Source organism: Dunckerocampus dactyliophorus, chromosome 4 (assembly GCF_027744805.1).
Source record: "Dunckerocampus dactyliophorus isolate RoL2022-P2 chromosome 4, RoL_Ddac_1.1, whole genome shotgun sequence".
Taxonomy (NCBI): Eukaryota; Metazoa; Chordata; class Actinopteri; order Syngnathiformes; family Syngnathidae; genus Dunckerocampus; species Dunckerocampus dactyliophorus.
In genome coordinates, this window is record NC_072822.1 from 6,715,577 (window position 1) to 6,733,750 (window position 18,174).

General features: G+C 39.6%; 1 protein-coding gene across 1 annotated transcript in view; it reads right to left on the reverse strand.

Annotated features, from left to right (window-relative positions):
* Positions 1-3,676: 3,676 nt before the first annotated feature.
* Positions 3,677-18,174, reverse strand: part of oxct1a (3-oxoacid CoA transferase 1a) — a 56,620-nt gene continuing 42,122 nt past the window's right edge. The window contains exons 14-17 of the mRNA XM_054773015.1: positions 15,591-15,680; positions 14,865-14,945; positions 6,108-6,209; positions 3,677-4,370 (exon numbers count right to left, since the gene is read on the reverse strand). Coding sequence (XP_054628990.1) covers positions 4,335-4,370; positions 6,108-6,209; positions 14,865-14,945; positions 15,591-15,680 — 309 coding nt within the window. The 3' untranslated portion in view covers positions 3,677-4,334. The remainder of the gene's footprint in view (positions 4,371-6,107; positions 6,210-14,864; positions 14,946-15,590; positions 15,681-18,174) is intronic.

Sequence of the window (18,174 nt, forward strand, 5' to 3'; positions counted from 1 at the left end):
TTTATCCATTTGGGATTTACCTGAAACATTCTTTTTCTAAGGTGGAATGATGCTAAATATATCTATGATTTTTAAAAACAATTTCCTTTCATCTGAGTTTGTGTGGTTGTTCTTCCAGTGGTGTGAAAAAGTGTTTGCCCCCTTCCTGAGTTCTTTTTTTTTTTTTTTTTACACATTTGTTACACTTAAATATTTCAGATAATCAAACACATTTAAATATTAGTCAATGACAACACAACTGAACACAAAATGCAGTTTTTAAATGAACCCTTTTATTATTAAAGGAGAAACAAAAAGCCAAACCTACATGGCCCTGTGTGAAAAAGTGATTGTCCCCTTGTTAAAACATAACCGAGATTAATTGAGATCTATCAGTCTGGAAGAGGTTATAAAGCCATCCCTAAAGCTTTGGGACTCCAGCAAACAACAGTGAGAGCTATTATCCACAAATGGTGCAAACATGGAACAGCAGTGAACCTTCCCAGAAGTGGCCGGCTAACCAAAATTACTCCAAGAGTGCAGTGACGATTCATCCAAGAGGTCACAAAGACCCCACAACAACATCCAAAGAACTGCAGGTGTCACTTAAGGTCAGTGTTCATGACTCCACCATAAGAACGACACTGGCGAAAAACGGCCTGCAGAGTTCCAAGACAAAAACCACTGCTGAAGGCTCGTCTCAATTTCTCCAAAAAACATCTTGATGATCCCCAAGACCTTTGGGAAAATACTCTGTGGTCTCACGAAACAAAAGTTGAACTTTTGGTAAGGTGTGTGTCCCATTACATCTGGCGTAAAAGTAATGCCGCATTTCAGAAAAAGAGCATCATATTAACAGTAAAATATGGTGGTGGTAGTGTGATGGTCTGGGGCTGTTTTGCTACTTCAGGACATGGAAGACTTGCTGTGATAAATGGAACCATGATTTCTGCAGCCTACTGTAAGGGTGGCCCAGCCAATTATTAGGTTAGGGGGCAATCACTTTTTCCACACACGGCCATGTAGGTTTGGATAGTTTTTCTCCCTTAATAATAAAAACTGCATGTTTTGTTCAGCTGTGTTGTCATTGACTAAAAACCACTTAAGTGTTTAATGATCTGAAAGATTTAAATAAGACATAAGACTTTTCCAGGTTGTGTAAATCTACAATTCCCCTTCTTAGAGCTTCACTGAGTTCCTTGTACATTCCCGTTCTGTGTATTGGGAGATCCAATGAGTCCTGTCAATCAAACTATTTCATGGTGCCAAAGAGAAACTATCAGCTGCAGTCAATCATGATCAATAATGAGAAGTCGATTTGGCCTTGTCAGGTGTTACTGTAGGATTTAGGTGACTGTATATACAGGTGCATCTAAATAAATTTGAATATTGTCCAAAAGTTTTTGATTTCAGGAGTTCAAGTCAGACTAAGAGAGCAATTAAAGGCTCATTCCAGTGCAAACCAATAGTTCATAACACTGAACTTTTTCGCATTTTATGAGATACTGAATTTGGGATTTGTATTAGCTATAAGACATAATCATCCAAACTACTAACTACATTCTTCAAATGTCACTGTGTGTAGTGAAATATAGGATTTTTTTTTTTTTTAATTGCACTGAAACAAATTAACTTCTGATTATAGTTACTTACTTATAATTAAAGCTATTCCAATTCATTGAGATGCAGCTATATACAGTATATATTGGAACCTGTATGCATATTTCCAACTCCAAAGATCCAAAGCAAATTGTGCACCGAATTCCTGCTTGCTTTTTTGTTTTTTTTAATCATTAAAGATGTACATTATGTTGTGTTATCATTCTATCCTATTCAAATAAATCTGTAAAGGCCCAAAATAAACAAGACCCTGACGCCCATGATGAGTGTATGCAAAGATCTGACTGGATGCGTATGTGAAATGTACCCCTGAAGGACAATAACGGTGTGTTCTTCAGTCAAGTGACTTATGCGATACAATTAAATGCTACATTTTAATATGAGTACAAAAAACAAATTGAGTAAACATGCTTCATTTATGGCCAACTAAATTTCACAAGTGTTTGGACAGCAGAGCCATGTTTTGATCACAAGTCTGTTTCTCTGACTCCCAATTTATACTTGGCTGTTGTGTATCTCAATGTACTAGCCATTTTCTACTGAACAGTCAGAACAGAGAGGGATCCATCACTCTCCTATCATTCTAATTTGTGGTTCTATGGTTGTTATCACAATTTCTCTCATTGCCATCATTGGTACCAATGATGCGGCAGAAGGTTGTATGCTGAGTACATTTCTTCCGTTCTCTTCACGAGTAAAAAGCAATCTCGTTGTTGTCTTTCTTCTTTCTCATTGTGCTTTGAATGTTTTAGGATGTTTGAACCTGACAGTACCATTCTTTTGTGAAGACAAACAAAAACCATCAATATAAGCCACAGAAAAAGCAAAACAATGGTTAAAGTATCGGTTGCCTTTAGAGGCCTGTTTTACCCCAGAATGTTGGTCAAGATCTGATTAAGGTAATCCCTCGTTTGTCGTGGTTAATTGATTTCATACTCAACCGTGATAAATCCTTTTCTGCAAAGTCCTAATTTATAAAATATTTTCATAGTTAGAGCCCAGAAAACCTGTTTATGACCTTCTAAATTCAGTTAACATTATTAGAGCCATCCAGACATCAAATAACACCCCTACAGTCACATTTACACTTGTATTAACCAATATAGTGGACATAATCAGAGAAAATAAGCCATTTCAGACATAAAAGCTCTTGCTCGTGTGTGTGTCAATAAACGCGTTACGGACGTGTGGAGGACAGGAAGTGACGTCGGGGGGCTCTGAGTTGAGTTTTCGCTTGGAGTGGATTATGGCCACAACATGTTGCCATATGATGATGACTATGTTATTATTATTGTGCCTATGTAAAAAAGCCTGTTGTTCCGGCGATCAAGTCTGGTGCTTGTGTGCCTCACCGAACAGTACAGTAACATTACTGACACCTAGTGACCAGTGTAGAATACTACATATCATTTACAACATCTTTGAATGCATCTTCTGAATACCTTATATTTGGATTTTACTTCATTTAACCAGTTTTATGCTTGAAAATACTTAATTTAGGCAAAATATAGATAAAATTTGCTTAAATATGCATTTTTTTTTTTTTTTACTAATAATGGGCCGTATTCAACCACGAAGCAGCCGTAATAGAGTGATGCCGCAAAATTTGAACTACAATGTGGTAAGGGACGACTGTAAATGACAGCCTGGGTGTTTCACTTTAAAAGTTATGGTTTGGGTTTAAGACCCAGGAGGACAGGAGCACATGCAAATGATTTCTTTGTTGAGCCATGCCGATTGTTTTGACAAAGTTGCCTTCAAAACTTTACAAAAACGTAAAGAAAAAATGCCTTCCCCTTTTTACTATGCTCTTACTATTGTATGCAAGCACCTTAAATATGTTCCTCAAAGTACCGGCTCCTCTGCTTTCCAATACTGTTGAATAACTGGGTTACAATATGCAGGCTTTAAGGGGGTTCCAGTTGACTCATGAAAGGGGGGCGTGCTGGATTAACATCAACTGCCAGTCGCCAGGGGCCCTGTCACTTTGCTCCATATTTCCCACTTGATGATCTAACCCGGTTGATCTTCTTCAACCGAAAAAAGGAAAAAAAAAAAAAAAAAAACGCCTGCGGGCAGAATTCTTACAGTTACATAACAGCCCTCAGGTGGTGATGCTCTCTACTGGAGTGAAGAAATCACATCCAGAATGTCAACATGAGCCACCACCGTCCATTTATAGTAAGGCTCCAACCTGCAGCACTTCAGGTACTAATTGGTAAAATAAACACATTCACATCTTAAAAACCACCAAAAAACAAGTTATTCCCCAAAGCAAGCAGGGTTTTATTGCTTGTAGAAAAGCAGAGGCAGAGCGGATTCAAAGCAAAAATTAAGGCTCATTTATCTCATTTATTTGGCCTACATTTCCACTTTTGTACAATTTGAAACCTGACAGACTACTAATGCTACATTGACATTTCACTGTGTGTCAGATGAGGACTCACCTGAGGTAGAGCACATCTGTTTGCGACTCTTAAATAACTCGTTCATTGGTATATAGTTCTCTCAACTTTTAGTACAGTCACTGCATCATGAGCACTATTACAGGTGCATTTCAAACGACATGAAAATCATCATCTCTGCCTCCGAAAGCACCCTCAGAAGGATTTCTGAATTACAACTGTTTGATGACTAATCCTTCTCCCTGCTTGAGTCATTGCTTAATAAAAAGCGCTTTGACCTGTCGGTAGGCTATTAAGATCACCAGGCGTAACACACTGAAAGATCCACTTTTAGATTTGCTGCATGGGCCTCAGGTTGGGGGACACCTAGAAGAGATTAAAAATGGTTAGTCAAGTGAGCAACATGATTAAAAGGTCTCCTATTACGCAAAGTTGACTTTTTAAATGATGTTTTAACAGTAATGTGTGTCCCTGGAGAAACTTATGAGCAGAAATGGGAGAAAAATCAATCATCTGACTTTTGAGAGAAGATGCACTTGGTCACTTTTGAAGTTCGTGAAAGGAAAAAAACTCTTCCTTGTGAACGAGATACCACCTCTGACAAGCCCCTAGGCACCTTCATTTCCGGTGTATAAATCACTACTTTTTTATCACGCTTTGAACCGTGTGGCGTGATCGGGCTAATTTATGGCTAAAAGAACGACAGCTCCCATGATGCTTAGAGTTCGGGAAGTAGTGAATTGGATGACTGAAGTGGATGCTAATATCAGGTTCTGAAGTCTTATGCAGCAATCGTGTTTTGATCTGACAAATCTTAAGTAAGTTTGATCAAGTGTAGAATTGCTACAGCTTCTGTTCGGACTGCTTGGTCCGAGGCAGATGTTGAACTCCGATGAAAAAAAGCGCCTCAAGTATCATCATTGCTAACGAGTGATGCTGGGAACATCAAGTAGTAGGATTGCAAGGTTTATAGTGTGTCATTCTTTAAAGTGTGTCAAAAAATCCACTATCACCAGCAGGTTTTGAAAGGCTGGACTACTGTGTGTTGAAGAGGATAGCTCAAGCTAAAGGGTTAATTTGCCTCAAGATGTGAGTGACAGAAAGCAAGAACTAAAGAGAGACTGAAAGTGTGTGACGAAGGACTTATGAGGCTGTTCAATTCTGACACTGAAGAAGACGACCTTAGTAGATTTAGTTCCCAGGAGGAGGATAAAGATGGCAATTAATGACTTTTCTGGTAGGCTACTGCTTAACTAGTCGTATTACATCTGTGTAGGCTCTCGTCAGCGAACTAAGTTCGGAGGAGGAGCGAAACGTCCGACACCTTCTTCACAGAAGTACAGATGACGTCTCAAGAAGCCTTTCCCTCGATAGTCGTATTACACACACTTTTCGTCTCTGTTTAAAAAAAGTATTTACTTAATAAAAATAAAAAAAAATATTTGTGTCACATCTTCCTGTGTACTAAATATCCCATGTTACAAAGTGGACACCTGCGGCTTATAGAGCGGTGCGGCCTATAGATGTACAGTCTTTTTTCTCTTTAAATTCAGTGGGTGCAGCTCATATACCGGTCCAGAAATTATGATATATGAGCCCTCCCAATGTATGTGCCCACCACTTAATGAAGGACAGCTTTGTAAAAACATAATTTATAAAATCAGGCTTCACTACACACCTTAAAATAAATTTGTTACCTATCTGTCAGTCAGCTATAGGCAAGGGAGTTGCAAGTGTGATCATTTAGTCTTTCTTCAGAAAGTAGGCTAACCTAGTGTCATGTTGGTGTTAAAATGTAAGCGTAAAGTTATCACTGTAGCTCACATAGCTATGCTAGTGTTGTGTCCTTCTGTCCCACTCCTTAATGTTAAGTTGTTTTATGTCATATATTGCATCTATTATCTTGGACAAGTTACAGTGTATATGTAAAAAGTGGTTAAAATGCACAATAATGCTTCTTGGAGACACACAAACAAACACAAACACAGCTCCTTAACATTAAAGCTACAGACACACAAAATAAAAGGCACATTTATTGCAGTGGTTGGAAAATAATAATATGAGACCTTTAAAAACAATTCATTAAAAAGTCACAATACTCACCTCAAAATCTGCACCGGTACACCCCTTGATGTCGTCTGGAGTGAGGCCCTCCCACACTTCTATCAGGGTAAGACCTTTTGTCTTATGCACATCAAACACGGCCTGAGTGAGGAGAAGCAGGCGTTAAGGAGAAGAGAAGAAAAATAATGTGGGCGGGTGATAAGATGGGAAAAAAAAAAAAAAAATACTGAGTATTTTGCTTAATAGATGTACTTGATGCAGAATGGGTCACAGACAAGGATGCCTAGGCCCTCAATTATCAAGGTGACCTGCAAGCTCTTCAAAAAGAAATCAATCCCAAGAGGAAGCAGACTAACAATGCAAGGTCAGCCATGGTGAAAAAGGATGGCTTCTCTCTCTGTGTGTGTGTGTGTGTGTGTGTGTGTGTCACAACTATCTATCCTGTCTATGCAAACTCCACACAGGGATGTCCGAATGGAGATTCAAACCCTTGATCTCCTGACTGTGAGGTCAACATGCTGACCACTATGCCCCTGTGCAGCCTGTGTGTAACAGAGTATTTGAGCAATTAACAGGAACATAAAATGGACATTAACTAAATTATGACAAGGAGACAAGGTGTTAGCAAAGTAGCTGTGAAGAAACACTCATTATTGTCTTAAATAATTTATGAACGGAATAAACAAACTGAAAAGAGCAGCATGAGGCTGAATCCCTGGTGGTGTAGTGGTTCACGTTTCTGCTTTCTTGGTAGTGCATGGGTTCAATTCGGGGCCAGGGTTACGTCAGGAAGAGCATTCAGCTTAAAAACTAAGCCACAGTCATAATGGCGAAGGGTGTCGATTAAAATTGGGCATTATTATCTGCATAAAAGGCAGGGTTTTTGTAATAGATCTTATTAAGATTGTGTTCCGGGGAGTGTAAACCTGATTATTTCTTTGACCAATCTGATTAAATCTGATTACTTCTTTGAGCGGGGCCTGTAATTTACGGAACATCCAAAGCTGGATGCCCCAGAGAAGAAACAATAGAAGTTACAGTAAGTGAAGTAAGCAGACTTGCTTGTTATCAAAGCTAAAGTACATAGTTTTGTTGTTTTCACCTTTCACCGTGGTTAAACTTCTTTTTACACTACAACTGTTTGGAATGTTAAACTGTTACTTAAAATACTACCTAAACTGTTCATAAATGTGTTATGCTGGAGACAGTGGCACCGGATTATTTCTATTTGCATTATTTCCTATGGGAAGGTAACCCCAATCCATTTTGTCCATGCTGAATGCTGAAAGCTATTTAATGGAACGTCAAAGCAAGCACCTTACTTTTTGGCAAAAGGACTTTTTGATCCAAGTTTGTTTAGGAATTTGATGTATTCTATGTCCTTTGTCATTATGTTATGTACAGGAGCATATAGATTAGATATGGGTGATGTGTTTACGTGTGGGTCTCCAGAATGGTTTCCATAGAGTACCATTTTTTAAAATGTGAAGCAGGCATCAGAAGTCTTCTGAGGAGGAGCAACATCTTGAAAAAAAAATACAGAAAACATGTGTTTCAAACTAACTTCAGTTCTATTTGTTAGGAATGGAATATTTTCCACCCTGTTTTGGATAAGGACTGCAACATATTTGCGCTTGTTCATAACAGAGCGATAACACTCAATCACAAAACCTTTCACTTGGAACAAATACACCACAGCTCTTTTTAATTATCTCTCAATTACACACACACACACACACGTCTACAAAAGACTGGTGGAAACCAGATCAGACCAATACACCAACAAACAGTTAACAGGAAGTTTCCTGATCACTGGACCCGCCTCCACAGAAGGCTTATGAGAAAGAGGAACTCGGTTTCACTTTAGAGGCCGCTCGTAACCCGCTGGACCTTGGCTGGGTGGCTGACCGTTATCTCCAGCTCTGGCATTGCTTTTGCTTGTATTCACCCCACATAGATTAAATTATTAAACTGATTTGACTCATATGCTCAGATACTATTTCACAGTTGGAAGAATTAAAAAACACGGCCGGTTCCCACCCCGTTAAAAGGGCCCGACCGAACATATTCACAGGCAAAATCAATTGCTTTTTACTTCCCACGGTGAGCGAGTAAACAGCCGAGTGTGGGCAAAACTAGGCACAAAATATGATACAGAATCTGCTTTTCGGGGAAGAAGGGAAGGGCCCGACCGTATATGGTCCAGCTCATGTATTTAAAATTAAATGACAAAGAAATTTCCCAGTATAACACCAAGAATATTTCAAATGCACCAAAAAAGCCTTGCAAAATGTCCACAGCTTCTAAATCACATTTAGCATGAAGGATGTATTGTGCAGGGCCTTCATAATAAACTTGACTGTCGCATCTGAGAAGACAAAGTGAACCCGGTCCTGTTCCTTCTCCCAGCAGGGACTGACAGGCCAAGGCCCTCATCCACACAGCGCCTGTCACCGATCAGCTCATTAGATCGACAAGCGGGCACGTGCACACATGCACACACGAGGCAGCAGGCTGACATCTCACTCCAAAATAGCAAGACAGATGGAACGTCACGGGGAACGAGAGGATACGCAGAAAACAAGCACTGATCTCTTAATGTGACACAAAATCATTATTTAGCAAAGAATCAATCATGCATGACAGAAGGATCAAAAGTTACTTAAGTCTTTAAGCGTTAGAATATGATAGAATATGAAACTATTCTTGTCTCTCCAATGTTTACTTGGTTTACTTGGTGCTTAGAGCTTATTTTGTTTATTTTGCTTATTTTGTTTACAAGAAAAGTAATGACCATAAATAATAGGGGTGTTTTTCTTTTTTATAATCTTACTTTGGACTATCGGTCAACGTCATTTATAATACAGTACTATTGATTCCCACCTTCAAGCTTTTTAAGCAGTAGATTTGAAGAAAATCAAAACTCACCGTAGTACCAAGACATAATATGAATTTGATTGCTGGAGTGCTAATTGCTGCCATTGCTGGAAAAGCCACAGGTAATCATTTCGTCTTAACAGTTGAATAATTCATTCTGTACATTTGGATTTGGATTTTGCTTCTTTCCCCAAACACCCAAGACATTACAACACAGGGATTTTGTCTGTGCGTCATTGCAGAAGCACATCAGGGTCAGAAGAAGTGATTAAGTTCATGTTTCATCTTGTCAGTGGCTTCAAATGGCAACAACACAGTCTGTGTAGCATATCCAATAAATCAACCACAGCGAGCAGTAAACACGAAAGGCAACAGGTTATTGGCTCTCATTTTAAGACGGCACCTTTACACAGTGTGACCCAGCGTTAACAAGGGCCCATTTCACGAGCAAGGAGATAACCATTACAAGGCTCATTAAAGGCATCGTTTGCCATCGTGTTAGTCGCCTTTCATTTCCTACAGCTGATAGCATTCAGGCTGTTTCCTCTGGTGATTACCTCCCAAAATGTGACGCAATATTATTGACTAGACTTACTCATAAAGATGGCTGCTCTATGTCTAAACAAGAACGCTACTGAGTTTATGACAAGCTAGCTGAGGCAAAAAGCCAACACCAAGTACACCATGCGCCGTCGTTCAACCACTCCAAAAAGGTCCAGGAATTATTGCCCGATACGATCTCTAACCTTCCGGGTAATATTGTTCAATTTCAAAACAAGAAATGGAAATCTACCAATTAACGTCAAAATACGAGGTCCAAATACAGATTCTCTAAAAAAATAACAATAATAATAAATCCCTGTCTGCCATCTTGCGGGCACAGTTAAATTTGACAATTTCCAGGGATTATTGTACTATCATATGTCATTACAGGAACTACATGGAATTAGGTGACGTTGGGCCATGCTTCTTGTCACTTCAAGTGTTTAGCCAATGGCCGGGCATTACTGATATCCATGCTGGTGCAAGAACCACAAAGATTGTGTATGAACTCCAACTATAACAACAAACAGCATACAAATACAAAATGTCATACATTCGTGCCAAGTATAAACCTGTACTTTACCAAATATCCACAGTTCGTCAGACTGACGTCAGCCGAGAGCTGAACGTGAGGGGGTGAAAAAAATGTTCTCCTCACATTGCTGCCAAAAAAGAAGTACTCAGCATTCAAGAGCCAAACAAGCTGACAATCATGTGTCAGTAATTTTGAAAAGCGCTCACTCTCACTCTTGCCTGTCCTCACTATAAAGATCTGCCTTTTTTTATTTTTTTTTTTTAAATAGGGACAGAAAAATACAACAAAATTCGGAGAGGGAAAAAAAGGGAGGGAAAAATATTACTTGAAAAACAGTTTAGGTAAATGAAGTGAATAATTATACAGTCAAAATTCAAATGCCCCTGAGATCGCAAAATTTAAAAAAATAGGAGGACAAAAAAGTGACAAAAACTGTAAAAACAGCAAACACAACTAATTGCGAGGTAGGAAAGTGGTGCACACGTCTCTGTCCTGGCTGCTCAGTACAATGTGGCTAGAGCAACGTTAAGTAAAAAAAATAATACAGGAAGATGAACGATGTATCAGAAAGTTTGGTGCATTTCGTCATTATGTGAGCAGACTCACCAAAACATGATCTCAAACTGTCAATCGTGCTCAAAGTTAAGGATGAGTACACAGTTCAGTAGTGAATTCTTCTTACACTTTCATGACAATTGATGTTAAAATGGTACTTAAAACATTGTTGGTACAGTTTCATGCGACTCTGAAACTGATGAAATACATTTCTTCCATTTCTTCTCCTACAGGGGAAAACCAGCATCCTAGGAAAGATTGCATAAAAACTTCAGAGAATTTGAAAGGAACGTCTGAGGTGTGGTTCCAGAGGCCGAGAAAGCAGCAGGAGATGAAATAAGAAAGGTAGCGAGGAGACAGCACCGTGCTGAGAGGGGCAGGAGAAAGTGATTTAACCTTTATGGGCAAGAAAACTGCTCGCTGGCTACACATCACACGGGACTGGAAAAGATGAGGATTCACAAACTGCAGCAACTCTGAGCTCTTAAGCCATCTTATAGTTTCATTTCCTTAATAATTATTGTTATATTATAGCATTGCTGCTGTTCCCATAACCTGGCTTGCCTTCTGGTTACAAAGACAACGCCGTATTATACAGGATCAGGCTTCTTCCGTAATTGGGAGGAATGAGTACAAAATGTGGACTGGGTCCACAATCCTTTAGCTCTCGTTACTGTATAAGAAAAACAAATTTATCCTCAGACTAAGATGCTGCAGACTTACACAAGGAGCATCAACTGTAAAATGGCCACAAATGTAACTGCACAAAGTAAAATTCAGATTGGGAAGTACATTAGAAGCTTGTGAAACTTCTGTGAATTTCCCCAAAGTAGGATTTATTTATTATAAATGGAATAGTTTCGTAGTTATGGCATAGAAAACCTGTTTACGATCTTCTTAATATGGTTTTTAACCTTATTAGAGCCCTCTAGACATGAAATAACACCCATATAGTCACCTTTACACTGGTATTACCCAATATAGTAGATATAACCAGAGAAAATAAAGACAAACAGTCAAGACAAACAAAACGCATGCTTGTGTATGTTGCAGTAAATGTGTTCAGTGTGGAGGACAGGAAGTGATGTTGGGGTCCAGAGTTGACTTTTAGCTTGTCGTGGGTTACGCCCGCAACAGAGCCAGTGTTATTATGATTATTATGCTATTTTTATTGTGACTGTTGTGAGATAATTTAAGCCTGCAATAAAAGCCTATCGCCAAGTCTGGTGCTCGTCTCACCGAACAATTACTGACACCTTGTGATCAATGTGGATATACGACATTCACAATTTGAATATGTCTTCTTAATGGCTGATATTTGTATTTTAGTTCATTTTGGTTAATTTATGCTTTATTTTTATGCTTAATTCAGGCAAAAAATACAATATGCTTAAGTATGCATGTTCTTTTTACTAATAATAGGCCGTATTCAACCACGAAACAGTATGATTTATTAATTAATATATGTTTGACTGCGATGTTGCGAGGGACGAATGTATCTTTTTAACATTTTTGATCAGGACCAGTATCAAACTACAAGTGTGAACACAGCCTAAATAGGACAAGCATATGCAAGCAGGTGTCTTTTTGTTGAAGTCATTTAGCAGGAGGCCTTAATGCAGGGAGGGTGGCCTGCCGACAAATGACATTATAGGACAAGCCAAGCCCGAGGGTGAAAATGAAAACACAAACAAAATCAATATAATAAACCAGCCTCCAAAGAGAGATAATTAGTGCTGATTGAATCCAAGTCATTTCCGTCCAGCCCTGTTGCACCATAGCCATCATTAAGGTGCCACAAGACTGTTTTATTGTGGGTGTCATTTGACATGTCTGCATCAGTCATAAGTTGCTTATTACACCCAATGGAAAATGGAATTATGCTACAATTACACTGAACTGATAAAGCCTTGATTGCATTTCTAATCGTATTTACTATACAGTATATGCAATGTGTCCTGAATTTGTGGTAAATTGTACAAAAAAATGTAGCACCATTGATAGTACGCAATGGGACACAGGACACAATGAATGAGACTACTTGATGGAGGACAACTGTACCAGACAACCTTATATCGAGCTCTGATCATAACATTGTACAGACAAGCAATGCATGATGAAGGTTCTGACTTGCAAACAGCACTTATATACTTTCCTTAGAACAGGTGTAAGTCAACTTGACAGCCTGCTATTTGTGGCATGGGTAAACAAACATGTGCAAGACTTCACCAATATACTGTATCAAGGCATGTCTGTTCAACTTGAGAGCTGTAGTTTTACTCAGATTTCAGTCTGCAGACAGCATTCTGTGTATAGCTTTGCCTGTTACACAGAAATTCATGATATCAGCCATGTGATGGTAAAACATGGCTGACATGTCACTTTTCAACAAATTGCAGTTCATTACGGTTAGTATTAGGGGTGTATTGGTAATCTGATTTTTCGGTACAGTTCAGAGGTGAATCAAGATCTAATTATACGGTACACATCAAGTATAATCACGCGTCTGTCTTCCATTGTTGAGGTCTTTGGTTTGGGAACACTTTGCCGAAGAAATACAAGTGGAAAAGACGAAGGTTGTGCACCAGTATTGTTCGACAGACATCTGAAACGGGGCTACAAGCTGTGACTATTAATGCTGCACTTTAGGCCAATAGGGAACAACAACAGAAGAGACATTAATACAAATAAATACAAATTAATAAATAAATAAGTAAATAAATAAAAGTGCTATGAGTGTGTGCGTGTGTTGCGTGCGGCGTGTGTGAGTGCTTCGTTGAGAAGCCTGATGGCCTGTGGGTAAAAGCTGTTTGCCAGCCTTGTGGTCCTGGACTTCAAACTCCTGTAGCGTCTGCCTGACGGTAGGAGTGTGAATAATGAGTGTTGTGGATGTGTGCTGTCCTTGATGAGGTTGTGTGTTCTTTGTAGGACTCTAGTTTTATAAATGTCTTGCAGTGAGTGGAGGGCTGCCCCAACAATGTTCTGTGAGGTCTTGATCACCCGCTGGAGTGCCTTCCTATCACGTGTTGTACAGTTACCGTACCAAACAGTGACGGAGGCGGTAAGGACACTTTCGATGTGCATCTGTAGAAGCAACTCAGGATTGTGGTGGACATGCCAAATTTCCTCAGTCTTCTCAGGAAGTACAGTCTCCTTTGGGACTTCTTCATAATTTGTTGAGTGTTGTGAGACCAGGTGAGGTCCTCGTTGATGTGTGTGCCAAGGAACTTGAAGGTTTTCACCCTCTCCACCTCAGTCTCATCAATAAACAGGGGTCTATGCGGCTCCTTTTCCCTTGTTCTTGGGTCAATGATCATCTCTTTAGTCTTATCTGTATTGAGAAGGAGATTGTTATAACGACACCAAGCTATGAGGTCCGCCACCTCTCTTCTGTATGATGTTTCAACACCACCAGTGATCAGGCCGATGACTGTAGTGTCATCCGCAAATTTAATGATGTTGGTGTTGTTCTGGGAGGCCACGCAATCGTAGGTGAAGAGCGTGTAGAGAAGCGGACTCAGCACACACCCCTGTGGGGTCCCAGTGCTCACAATTCTTGAGCTGGATGTGCGATTGTGGACTCTGACTGACTGGGGCCTGCCTGTTAGAAAGTTAAACACCCAGTTACACAGGGAGGGTGACAGGCCGAGTGTGAGGAGCTTATTTGTGAGTTTGTGGGGGCTGACTGTATTAAAAGCAGAGCTATAGTCTATAAATAGCATTCTGACATATGTGTCCTGGCCCTGTAGGTGAGAAAGGGCTGTGTGGATGGCAGTGTTGACTGCATCACCCGTGGACCAGTTCTGGCGATATGCAAACTGTAGAGGGTCCACAGTTGCCGCCAGGATGCTCTTTTTGACGTGGGTCATGACTATTCTTTCAAAGCACTTCATGACAATAGGAGTGAGTGCTATAGGGCGATAGTCATTCAAGCAGGTCACGTTGCTCTTCTTGGGTACGGGCACTATGGTGGTGGACTTAATTTCCAAAAAATAAAATAATAATCAACTATTACTGTTGAACTTGTCTGCATTGTTGCACTTTCCTAATAAGAAACATTGCAAACTGTTATTTCACATTTATTTACAATTGTATTAACTGGAGAATTACCTGCTCGCAATTTAAAGTGTATTATGTTTCATTTTAAAAAACATTGAAGCCGTTTGCACAAAAGCTAATCAGTTTTAGGTTTTGCATTTTGCCCTAACCGATTATGGCTATAGAAAATGGTGCTTTTCTTTTGCCATCAGTTCGCTATGCAGAAGTAAACAAACATATAAACACACCTTTTCTGTGATGATCCGATCCACACACTGCTTCCCCGTCAGAGGGAGGAGGCACTTGTCCAATATCTTGTGTTTACCCCCCTAAAAGAAGGAATTGCATGTTTATAAACCAGACTGAGCATGGGGTTAGCAAACAAATGTATCCATTAAGGATCAAAGTGCAACAATAATTTCATGGATGCAGTTTTCATTGTAAAATGTGAAGCTATGCAGCCAGGAGATATTTTATTCCCTGGGTAGCCAAAGCACATATCTGAACGTCAATCTGAGTTTACCCGCTATTCATCTTTAATCATCAGACGCTGTCTCAGAAGCACATGTCACGCAACCCACACACCCTGCATCATGAATGACATCACGATTGAGGGCCGTGAATTCACGTTCACCTGCTGCACCATCTGGACCTTAGCTGGGCGCCAGACAGACTGCGACTAGCACAGTTCAGCATGCTTGCTCAGGATGTTACGCTGCCCTTGCATCACGATGACTTGGAAGTCAAAGTCAAAGTGGAGAACACCACTCCGACTAATCGGCTCTTCCCAACTTCCAACACTTGACTCCAATTGTAGTATTTAAATCATCTGAATGAGCAGCAAACACGACCTTTCTGCTTAACAGCCATTAAGCAAACCATTAAGAGAATTACCATTACTCAGTCAGAACACACATTCATTAGCGCACTGCTCAAAGTTAAATAGCATCCTGAATTCGTAAAGAAACACAAACCTTAGCTGAGTGCTCCATGGTGACCACCACCTTGGTTCCAGCACTGGCCACCAAATCCATGGCTCCACCCATTCCCTTCACCATCTTGCCCTGCAATTAGAACATACAGTAAATACAGATGATAGTTGTGTTTATTTACAAGGCACATGTGATTGTGATGAATGAACTGCAGCTCCCCATTGCCAGCATCATTCATGCAGCCCATGATGCTACCACCACCATGCTTGAATGTAGGCAGAACATAATTATCTACTATGTAGACAAGAATGCCTAAGTCATTTCCAGTGGATAGTGAATCTATACTGCTATAGATGCTGTACAGTGACTACTCTAAAGTATATCAAACTTTCATGTCTTCAGTATTGTCCTTTGAGAAGATGTACTGTAATAAATTGGTAGCTAAAATGTGAAGCGATACTGTATAATATGTTCCCATAGCTCAACATTAGTAAGTAGCGAGTCAAATATTATTTATCTCCAAGTAGTTGGGTGTCCATGGTGATAAATGTTGCAAAACTATATACACTACAACTTTTAATACGACCCTTGTTGAAATGTACTTCCAATGGAGAAATAAATGTTGCACTACGCCCTAATGTTATCTTAACTGGGGAAGCTGCATAGCTGTTAAGACGTTTTTGCTGTTTTAAATGGCATTTGTCTCCAATGTTAAATTACATTTTTGTGCTCGTCGGACAGAAACGTCAGCTGAGGGCACTTCAAAGCCTGAGAAAATGAAAGCCAAGTTATCTGCACGAATAAGACACCTTTGAATGTTAGTAAATTAAAATAGGATGGTGCCAAACTCTGATGAATGGTTGAAACTAGGCATAGACCAGTTACCGGTTTCAAGGTACCGTATATCACGGCATGAAAAAGTCAGTTTCAAAAGCACAAAAATTTAGCGTCATACCGTTTCTACGATATGAGAGAAAGTCGTGGTCCAGTGCGGCCATTACGTGGAAATACTTCACATCCTGTGTTATTCCTCGCAGTCTGAACTGGGCTTCGACGTGTTAAAACCACAGGCGTGTGCTGTGTTGCCACACGTCGGGCATAGATAGCACAGGCACTGTTAAATGCCTCGTTAGCACTGGGTGCCGCCAGTACGGCTGCGCTGTTGTGGGCCAACATATTGCTCACATCGAGGGTCACCAAATGTGGAGATGTGAATGAGAAGGAGACAGTAGTGGAGACGAAGTGGTATAAAGCGTTTACTCTCCACTGAAACAAGCAACAACCACTTAACGTCTTACAGTAGTTCCTAACAACAATCACATGACCCAGAAACGGAAGTTTGTGGAAAAGTGTGACCTGCCACTGACTGCATTTATTTGTATTTTGCTTTGTTTTTTTTACTGAGAAAATATCTACTGTGTTGTGACTTGAGTTGCAGGATTACACACCGCAGACTGCACTGAGAACTGCATTTTATTTATTTAGGAAATAATTCAGGGATTTTCTGTTATTTATTTTAAATACACATGCTCCACTTTCATCATGTTGTATTACATGGTTTAAAAATGAATGTTCTGACTTGACTTTTCTCTTTTCAATAACGATCTCTCAAAATAACACATTTTTGAGCTGTAATTATAATACCATGAAACCGTCTAACTGATATTTTTGCCCAAGGTTATCATACCGTCAGAATCGTATACCAGCCCATGCCAAGTTGAAACTGTTACCATGCAATAACAACAGCGATAATAATATTTACCTAATAAAAATAAGGATAGGTATTTAAATAATAATCATATTTATTCAAATAATAACAATAAGTATTATTAACAATGTACAATAAGCTGCTTGCACACCCTAAAAATACTTTGTTTTGGAGCTTTTTGGGAAGGAGTCTGTCAGCGTGGAACATCTTGACATATTTGCCCACTCTTCTTTGCAAAAGAGCTTCAAATTTTACACTTTACTGGAGGTTTTGGAATGGCCCAGCCACAGACCAGATTTCTATCTAAATGAAAATGTTTGGAGTGACCTGAAGGGTGGCTGTGCACAAGAGACACCCTTCTGACACACGTCTGACACACTGAGAGCCCTTTTGCAGGGGAATATTGCCAAGTCAACATGTTGATAGACAGCTTACTCTCATTAAAGCATAAATTGCTTCAACCAAATATTAGAACAGATGGAGGAACAACAGTATTTGCAGTGTGTCAACATCACTGCCATCTTAGCACCTGGAAGACAAGTACGAGTATATGAAGTTGGGGAGAGGAAAAGATATGCATTTCTCTTCCTATTTCAGGAGTAAAAGATCTAAAAAAGGTGCATTTCTAGGGCTTTGTGCATCTTTCATATAAATCTGTATGGCTCCCTTGTTACTCAAGTATCAAATTATACAAAAAAATGATCAGAGAGGATATACATAAAATAAAACTTCATCAACACAACTGTCAGTATAAAAAAATGACTTCAAGTGTCTCAGTGTTTCTCAGTGAGAGAAAGCTTCCAAAAAAAAAAAAAAAAGAGAAGCCTGACATGAAGATATGGCCACAGGGTGACGGCTGAGTAACTGAATTAAAATCCCATTTGCTCATCAATCATGTGAAGAGGTTGCTTTGCTTCG